The sequence below is a fragment of the Echinops telfairi genome, unplaced genomic scaffold (genome assembly GCF_000313985.2).
Source record: "Echinops telfairi isolate 266 unplaced genomic scaffold, ASM31398v2 ScPeMD7_70;HRSCAF=299, whole genome shotgun sequence".
Lineage (NCBI taxonomy): Eukaryota > Metazoa > Chordata > Mammalia > Afrosoricida > Tenrecidae > Echinops > Echinops telfairi.
Genome location: NW_022103968.1, coordinates 25,748,239 through 25,757,713, shown reverse-complemented (window position 1 = coordinate 25,757,713; position 9,475 = coordinate 25,748,239). Strand labels below are relative to the sequence as shown.

Sequence of the window (9,475 nt, the reverse complement as noted above, 5' to 3'; positions counted from 1 at the left end):
AAAAAAAAAAAAAAAAAAGACTTGGTCTCCGGACTCCATACAGTATCAGTAGAAGATTTGTGGGTGCAACAGTACAGAAAATCTATACTGGTTAAGTCTCAATTTAGAAATAGTCAAATTGGGTGAAGGGAGATGTTGGACAGTGTAAGATATGACAAAATAATAATTTATCAATGATCAAGGGTTCATGAGGGAGGGAGAGGGGTGGAGGGGAAAAAAAATGAGGAGCTGATACCAAGGGCTCAAGTAGAAAGAAAATGCTTTGAAAACAATGATGGCAACATATGTACAAATGTGCTTGACACAATAGATGGATGTATGGATTGTGTAAGAGTTGTACAAGCCCCCAATAAAATGATTTGGGGGAAAAAAGAGGCTAACAGTTCTTTGTACTCACCCCCTGATGAAATTAAATCCATGTGCACAGACCAAAAGGTTTCCATAGGCATCAACTTTCAAGAGATTTCCATATAAAGTATCAAAGACAAGTCCCCTATATGAAAATAAAGAAACTATTGATAAAGCAAATTAACAGGGGCAATGTTTTTTATTTTAATATGAAAAAGCTTACAGAGCAAATCATCAGTATATTGAACAATTCATACACATTTTGTGTCAACTCATCCATTGCAATCCTATCAATGTACCATCACGTATTCCACTTTCTCCAACATTTCCTGTTTCCTTTCCTAACCCTCTGAATTTTGCCCTTGGGTAAATGCTGCCCTTTTGCTCTTAAATGGTTTATTATCCTACCACAGGAGTGAGTTTCCTTCCAGACCAGAAGGGTAATATAATTTCATTAGTACTCACTCTACTCCATCACCATGAACCAAGCTCATCTAGCTCAAACTATGTAGCAACTCGAGTATGTATCAAAACAGTATAGCTTTAGCAGCTAAAGTATGAATATAATCTTAAGATATAATACCAGAGCCAATGAAAAAGGTTAACTCTAGCCAGATAAATCACTACAACTGTTGTCTGTCAAGAATGAGATAACTTAATAAAACAAGCTGTAAAGAATAACCTCTCCTAACATAGTTGGTTACATTTAAAAACATTAACAATGTCCTTGGACAATTTTGTAGACTTACAAGTCCCTCTATTAGATGATATATGGGACACCTGATGGCATCTAAAATATACACCGTCTGAATTTTAATCTTTCCATCCAATCAAATTCATAAATTCAAGCAGCCAAGAAGGCTAAGTGTGTTAGCAAGTCAAGTGTATTAACAAAAGCAAGTACTGCACTCCAACAGCCACAGGTAGGAGCAACTGTGATTACTGCCTATCATCTTCAATGATCCCTTTTCTTTCCACCTTAGTGGGTCTTCTTCCAGGAGCCCTGAGCTGATAATTGAAAGGTCAGCAGTTTGAAAACACCAGTCATTCTGTGGGAGAAACATGAGGCTGTCTCCCCCGCCTGTGAAGATTTAGTCTCAGAAACCTAAAGAGGCAGTTCTTTGTCCTGCACAGTCAATATGAGTCAGAATCAACTCCATGGCAATGGGGTATGTGTGTGTGTGTGGGGGGGGGGGGGGGGGGTTAGTTTGGGTCTTCTTTAAGAGCAAAGCCCCAACAAAACTCCATTGCTCCTTTGTTGTTGAGTCCAGTCATAACAACCCTATGGGACAGAGCAGAGCCACATGCCCCACAGGATTTCCAAGGCTGTAGATTTTTACAATAGCAAATTACTACATCATTCTCCCGTGGAGAAGCTGAGGGTTCTAATTGCCAACCTTGGAGGTTGCGGTTGAGTGCTTCAACCACTGCATGACCAGGGGCCTTCAGTAGCAATAACCTAAGCTAAATTCAAGACCACAAAAGATATGGAGTACATAAAAGGTTCGTGGTAATTTTAAAAATCGGTATCAACCAAAACCAAACAGACTTCGGGGTGTTTTGTTTTGTTTTTTGTTTTTTAGTGGAGGAAGGTTAAAGGCCAGGAATTATTCATTTTGGGGGTAGTGGGAGACACATTAATCCCAAAAGATTTTAGAAGCTTACCTGGTAGGAAATGTAGAATCATAAGCAAAGCTGAGCAGCTCCTGAGGGTAGCCAATAGACACTAATCTCTCCACAGTCAGCTCAAATCCCAGGGACTCGTACTCTGGGGACTTGTACACTGCACAAAGAGGAGGTTCACATCAGTCAGCATGAAAGAAAAGCAATTAAAACAGAGGCAAATGAGGTTTCTACTCTCCCTAGCCCTCTGCTCCTAAATTTGCCATTTTTCTTCTTCCCTCTCAAATGCTCCATGTTCTCAAAAGGCGAGTCATCTGAGAATTCAATTGTTAAACTATGTAGATAGGTCATAGGTCAAGAACAGCAACAAGATCAAACACTTCAGAATGGCTGCTTCATTCTTAGGAAATCTATCCTCCTCCTCCTCCTCAAATTTTCCCCTTTAAATACTTTCCATTTGCACAATCTAAAGGAAGGAAAAAATGAATATAAATAATCGTGATATTAAATATCAGAATATAAGTAAACAAAAAACTAGTAGAGAGAGTAAAGATTCCCCTGTCATCGAGTGGGTTCCAACTATTAGCTACCCTGGGGTTTCTGGGCGATACATTTTTACAAGAGCAGACAGCCTCATCTTTCTCCCGTAGAGCCACTCGGGGGCCTGAACCACTGGGTATCAGTCCAACACTTACCCACTAGGGCTCCATTGAGAGGGGAACAGAGGTAGGTCTATACTGATTGAATGACCCATTGTGTGTGTCATTAGTACAGGAATCCTTCAAAAGTAGATTTTTAAAGAAATACTCTATTTTGGGGTTTTCTCTTTGGCTTTGCTAGTGGTTTTATACTCATTCTTCAATCAGTACGTTTAATTCTACTTGTCAGAATTAATCTGTTTCTATCAGCCCTGATGATGCTCTAAGCCATCAAATTTGCATTGTAAAGTTACTGCTGTAAACAATCATAAAAAGACATTTCTGAGGCAATTAGGGAAACTTGGGTGTGAACTGGGCATTAGACATCAAAGAATGCAGACTCATTTATTAGACTATGGTGATAGGTGTGTGCAAGTATATGTGTTAAATATTCATCTCTCCTCTGTCAATTTAATATCCTGAACATCCTGAAGGAGTTAGAGGTAGCAGCAGCAAGGGTTCACATTACTATTCTTACTAGTATGATCTGCCTGGAATGTTCCATAATGAAAAGTCACAGCAGTTCAACACTAAAAAAAAAAAAAAAAGTTGCTCCTCTCGATAGGTTTCCTTTAATTCTTTTGTTATTCTAGGATAATAATTTAATGCTAATAATAATCCCAGCTAACATTTTCAAATCTGGCTATATTTTTTCCTTCCTTCAGCTTCTGTCTCATCCCCATTGCCACTACACACAATGTGGAATTCCTAAATTTAAACTATGTAGATAGTGATAAAAGTGCTATATCCTTATACCCCCTGACTGGAGTAAGAACTGGTATTGTCTCATGAAAGCACAGTATCTACTTATGTTAAGTTTGAGTCATTTAACAATAAAGCAAACATCTCTCCACCCCTTCCTACCACTCCGTTCCCACCCCAATTGCAAGTAAATCTCATTTTAGTAAGATTTCCATGAAACAAAAATGATTTCTCAGTCCTACCCATATTCATCACGTATTTTACACAACTTTTAATGAAACAAAATTACAGTATAGTGGTGTAATTTGGATAATCCACTGACATTCTTTCATTCATACAGGATTTGGCTACAAGTTCATTAATTTTTCCAGAAATGTAAGAATAGGTGATAAAAATACACCTTCACCATTCTTACCTAGTCTCATCCTCTCATCCTCTATATATCAGCAGTTTTCTCTAGTTAAACAGGTAATTATAGTGATGAAATAATTGGTGAAACCTATGCCTATAAAGCAATTTGTATTGGACACCAAAGTAATTTATTCAGAAATTTTAGTGGAAAAGAAAATAGTATGGGGGTGGGGGTGGGTGGGAGGTATCTTAGATTCGCATTGTCAGCAAAATCCTACAACAGTGCAAATAAAATACTACACATGTTCCACAATGTGTGTTTATTCACTAGAGTAGAACCTCCTAAATGTTCAACTGATGGGACTTTCTGAAATTCCACGCTTAGAAATAAATACCTTCAGTTTCCCTTCCCTCAATGCTTTCAGCATCTTCTCTAAAGTATCATGGACTTTATCTCTCTGCTGACCTGAATTTAGAAAGCAAGTACAAACATCATCTGAAGCCAGAATTTAAGTCTCCCTGAGTCTGATCCATAGCTCTCTGTCAAAAAAATAAATGTCTAGGTTACATAAGCCATCAAAACTTAAGCTGGATGTTGAAACACACTGCTTTCTATCTTTTAACTAGTCCAACTTTTTTTTTTTTAATGCAACCAAGAAAAGCTGTGCCAGTCACAGGTGGGAATGACTTTGGCAGCGTCCAAGTTCCACTCTGACAGCACCATCTGTTACACCAGGCTCTGTGTTAATCAGTGAGACCTACAAACTACTGACATTTTCTCATAAGCTTCTTGGATAATCATTTCAGTAACACGAACTCCAGAGCTCATTAAATCATCTGCCAGAGAACTACACAGCCTACCTGTCTGGCGATGGGTAATCACCTCTGTGCAGAACTTCATGTAGGCATTTTAGTCTAAGTATCCCTGGGGAATAATCACAATTTGTTCACATATGGTGACAAAAATGACCATTCCTAAAACTAATAAAGTACCATCATCCCCTAAAGAACTTCATTATGAAATACAAAGTAAGCTTTTTAGATCCGCCAGGCAAGCCCTTGAAGCCAGCCTCAGACATCTGCAGGGCACCAAACAGACCATGGGGCTCAGATGCCTATCCACAGCTGCAGAGGCTCTCATTTCAATTTCTCTCTGTAAAACTGTGGCAAGTAAGTCACGAATTGCTTAAAGCTCAATGCCTACAACTGACTTTCTGTGGTTCCCAAACCCAGCCAACAGCTTTCTGAGTAAACACCACCACCACCACACACATTCACAGCTTACTTCTTCTTGGAGTAAGTCTTCAGGCCTATCCCAGTTTGCTCACTATCCAAGACAAAAGAAGTTATTTCAGGGCCAGAGTCCAAAAACAGAGGACTGCTTTAGTCACCAGGGCAGCACACAGTGTTCTCAGGTTACGTAACTGGACTATAAAGAGAACAACCAAAGCTTTGAAAGCCGAAGCTACTGAGGGCATTTAAAGATATTCTTTTCTCCATAATCTGCAAGGGAAAAAAACATCTTTGCAAAAAATAACAACCGAGTGTTGTGGGGATGAAAGTTGTGGGGGTTGTTTTGAGTGGATGCTGCTCATACAGGGATGTTTGGAACTCTTATCTATTTTTTACCTTTGCCACCAAGGCACACTGTGTAGCAGTTTATAGATTTCCAAAAAAGCGCAGGCCAACCTCCACAGAGGTCCCAGCCCAGCAGAGCACTGCTGCCAGAAGAACTCACATGCGGCAGATGCGGCTGCAGAGTGCCACTCCAGTCTTGAAGGAGTTACACTGGCTCTCCTGTTAAAAACAAAAACAAAAACAAAGCAACACAACAAAACCAAACAGAAAAGCTGGTTTTACAGTTGTTGCGATGGACTGGAGCAGAGACACCGTTTGGAAACTGGTATTTGCGGGAGTGACTGTCCTCCTATTTGGTTAGCAGCCTCTGACCAACACTAGAACTGGCCTATTTGGCCGAAACGAAACTGGTGTGCTGAAGATTCGCCTAAGCATTGTGCCTTATTTACTTTTCTGGCACCTGAGTCTTGAATACAAGCTGAATCTGACACTGAAATGTTAAGTCAAAATATAAATGGAAAATCTAATTTGTTTTCTCAGGCATATTTAAGTTTTTATATAATAAAAATAAAGTGCAGCTGGTATGTTAAAATTAAACTATAGTGAAACCAACTAAAGGATACAAGAATAAACTGGGGCAGTCTCATCTTGCTTTTAAGTTAGCACACTTTACAATATACTCTTTCGTCAAGTTAAAGACATATATGTCCTTTGGCTATATTGACAACTATAAAAAACATATAATGTGTTCCTATTATAGGAAGTCATTTTCCCTGAGGACATTCAGGGTTTTGAAAACATGTGGCTGAATTCGTCCACCTCCTGGCCTTTTGGTGAAAAGAAGTCGGTGCTTAATGAAAGAGGAGAATTATCAAATGTTATTGTCTAAAAAGTGCAGAAGGCATTGAAAACCACCACCAATCACTAAAAACAAAACAAAAACAAAAACCCTGGCCCAACCACCCCAGAATACCAAAAAGCAAACCCCTGGCGATTCAGTCTATTTCGACTCATAGTGACTCTAAGTCGGATCTCTGAAGTTTTGCCCTGAAGAATCCCTTAAGGCATAGTGGGTTACGCTTCGGACTGCTAACTGCAACAGTTCGAAACCACTTGCCACTCCAAGAGAGAGAGATGAGGTTTTCTAATCCTGTAAAGAATCACAATCGGGGAAACCCACAAGGGCAGTTCGACTCTGTCCTACAGGCTCACTGAGTCGGAATCAATTTCATGACAGTGAGTTTATAACTTTTGGAGAGGCTTTGCGCATCTTTACGGGAGCAGACAGCTTCACCTTCCTCTCCTGGTGGATCTGAACTTCTGCTTTGTGGTTAGCAGTTCCAATGCTCAACCAACAGCACCACCAAGGTTCCTTTCCAAAGAATAGCCATTTGTTTTTATGTCGCAAATATGATCAATGCCCAAATCCTCTGACATGGTTATTACACTACATGGTGTTGATTCTCAGGGAATTATGAAACTAAATGCAAGGGAAAGTTGAAGGAAAAAAAAAACCACATAAAATTTTTTTCATTAAAATTCTAAATAAACTCTTTTAAATGTTGATATAGTTAGGTTTTTACTTTCCCAAACTACTAAAAGTTCTAATACAATACACAAGCATGAGCAATAATTTAATAATTTAATCTTTAGCTCTACAATTATCTAGTCGCAATCTAAAATAATTGCTGGAAATTTCTAAAATTCACCTCAATTTTAATTTACTGAAAAGAAAAGAGCTGGATCCATGCCATGCTTTCAGTCAGAGTTGATCCGCATTATTCCCAAGATTCCGTATTTGTGGAATCTCCTACTCAATAAGACTTTTCACAAATAGTTTCAATAAAGGTAATGTTGTCATTTGTGGGTGTGCTGCAGAGCAGTAGAATATTTGGGTCACTCAACACACATTTCCCACTGAACTCAAACAATGCAACACTTTGCCATCTTGTTTCAGCTCTGAGACTGCAAAGGAGTGTCTTTTAAAAAAATAAATCATTTTATTGGGGGCTCTTACAACTCTTATAACAATTCATACATCAATTGTATCAAGCACATTTGTATATATGTTACCATCATCACTTTCAAAACATTTGCTTTCTAACTTGAGCCCTTGGTATTAGCTCCTCTCCCCCCACCCCCATCCACCCATCCTCACAACCCCTTAATAAATTATAAATTATTATTTTCATAGAAGTATCCTTTTCCTCATCTACTGAGAGGCTCATTTTGTGTTGTTTGCTGAGGGAAGGGGAGGGCGTCACCATTTTAAATGGCCTCTAAGCGTCAGAGCCGCAGTGCTGCCATAATGAGCTTTCTAGAGAAATCTGTGTGTCCAACAAGCGCTGCTCATCAAGAGTGAACTGCTATTACTGTGAGTGCAATGATAGCACTCAAACACAGGTCTTGTCATTTGCTGTTCAAGAAATAAGATCTTATGTGATCTGGACACTGTGCAAACACCTTATTAAAACCTATGATCACAGTTGCTGCCACTACAGGTGAAGGTCGGAGGAATTGGCAGCGGGGCTGCAGGAGCAGGGCAGGAAGAGGACAACAGCAGGGAGGGCCCGGGGGCATCCTCCTGCCTGTGCAGCAGTAGCCCTCCTCTACCACAGCCTCGGCCTCTCCTGCCTAGATCTCACCCAGGGGCCACTTACTGCTAAGAGTCTGGGTTTGGGGTCTTTTAAATAATAGGCAAAAGGAGAACTTTCTCTTATAAAAATGAAAAACAAACCTTATGGGATCATAAATGTTTGTGTTGTCAGACACCGTACAAACAGCTAAGGGGAAATATACCTGCATATACAGAAAAATATACCTATATATACTAAGTGTCTTTAGAGCAGTGGTTCTCAACCTTCCTAATGCCGTGACCCTTTGATACAGTTCCTCATGTTGCGGTGACCCCCAACCATAAAATTATTTTCATTTCTACTTCATAACTGTAATTTTGCCACTATTATGAATCGGGAAACCACTGTGAAAGAGTTGTGAGACACCCCCCCCCCCAAAAGGGGCAGCGACCCACAGGTTGAGAACCACTGCTTTAGAGGGAAACACATAAAGCAAATCTATTGATCGATGAAAATGTCAATTTGTGACTGATGAAAATGTCAATTTACATTTACATTACATCTGTGACCAGAGACTCGCTCATAGGATCCTAAACCAGTATTTCCCTAGGAACAATGGTTCAAGAGTGCGTGACTACTTTATTTAAAGATATATAAGTACCACAATATTAGGGTCAATGATATAAAATAAAACCAATTTCCAAATGGCTACATTATACATAAGTAAAATGAATGGGGTTTAAAAGAAATCCAATTTCAGTTGATTGCAAAAGCAAAATAAAGTGGTAACAAACTTTCTGAGATTTATATTTGGTTAATATGTTTCACACAGCTGTGTCTCAGGGACCTGGCAAGCCAATTAACATGTGAACTGGGTTGAGGGTGCATGGTTTGCTGAAAGGGAGAAGTGGCTACTTAACTCTAGTTGGTGACTTCCCTGTGGAAAAAGAGCCAAATGTTGTCAATTGTTTGATAACAGCCTGAATTTTTACTTGTAATCTCTCAATTTCAAACGCTACCTCAACATATTAAAAGAACAAAACTAAAACACACACACACACACACACACAAAATCCCATTATTTGAACCAAACGATGGTCTGTAGTCTAACTTGGACTTCTGGACCTTCATTGTGCAACCTGTAGTGTATACTTTAGGTCAAGTACTTACACATAAACCACCCCATTTAATTGTAAAGTTTTGGCTATTTCTTCAAGAATCTTAAAGAAATAGGTGAAATTTGGACACAATGAATTGGAAAGTCAGATGGGACGAACATATTCCTCAATAACCACAAAGTATCCTGGTAAATAATCCCAAGGATTTAGTGTCTGTCCGCACAGTGCCCATTAAATCAAGAATAGGATATAGTCCCTATGATAGAGGTAGCCACGGACCTGCTCAAAGAACAAAGACTTTGGAAATGACAGCAGGACAATCTAATGATGTAGAATATGAAGAATATGTCACTGTAACTCAGTTAAAGAAGTGACTATCTCTTGAGGAGTGAGGGTCTGCATCAAAGATATGACATGTTGAATCTTGAAAGTTGAGTAAAAATACTCCACGTACAAAGAAAAAGTGGGCATTCTGCATATG

The 9,475-nt window shown here is 39.2% G+C and overlaps 1 protein-coding gene across 2 annotated transcripts in view; it reads right to left on the bottom strand.

The window, feature by feature from the left end:
• Positions 1–9,475, bottom strand: part of NT5C2 (5'-nucleotidase, cytosolic II) — a 156,482-nt gene that overhangs the window by 17,454 nt on the left and 129,553 nt on the right. For both annotated transcript variants that reach the window (XM_045291580.1, XM_045291581.1), the window contains 2 exons: positions 2,014–2,131; positions 398–493 (listed from right to left, as the gene is read on the bottom strand). In XM_045291580.1, the coding sequence (XP_045147515.1) occupies positions 398–493; positions 2,014–2,131 (214 nt within the window). The remainder of the gene's footprint in view (positions 1–397; positions 494–2,013; positions 2,132–9,475) is intronic.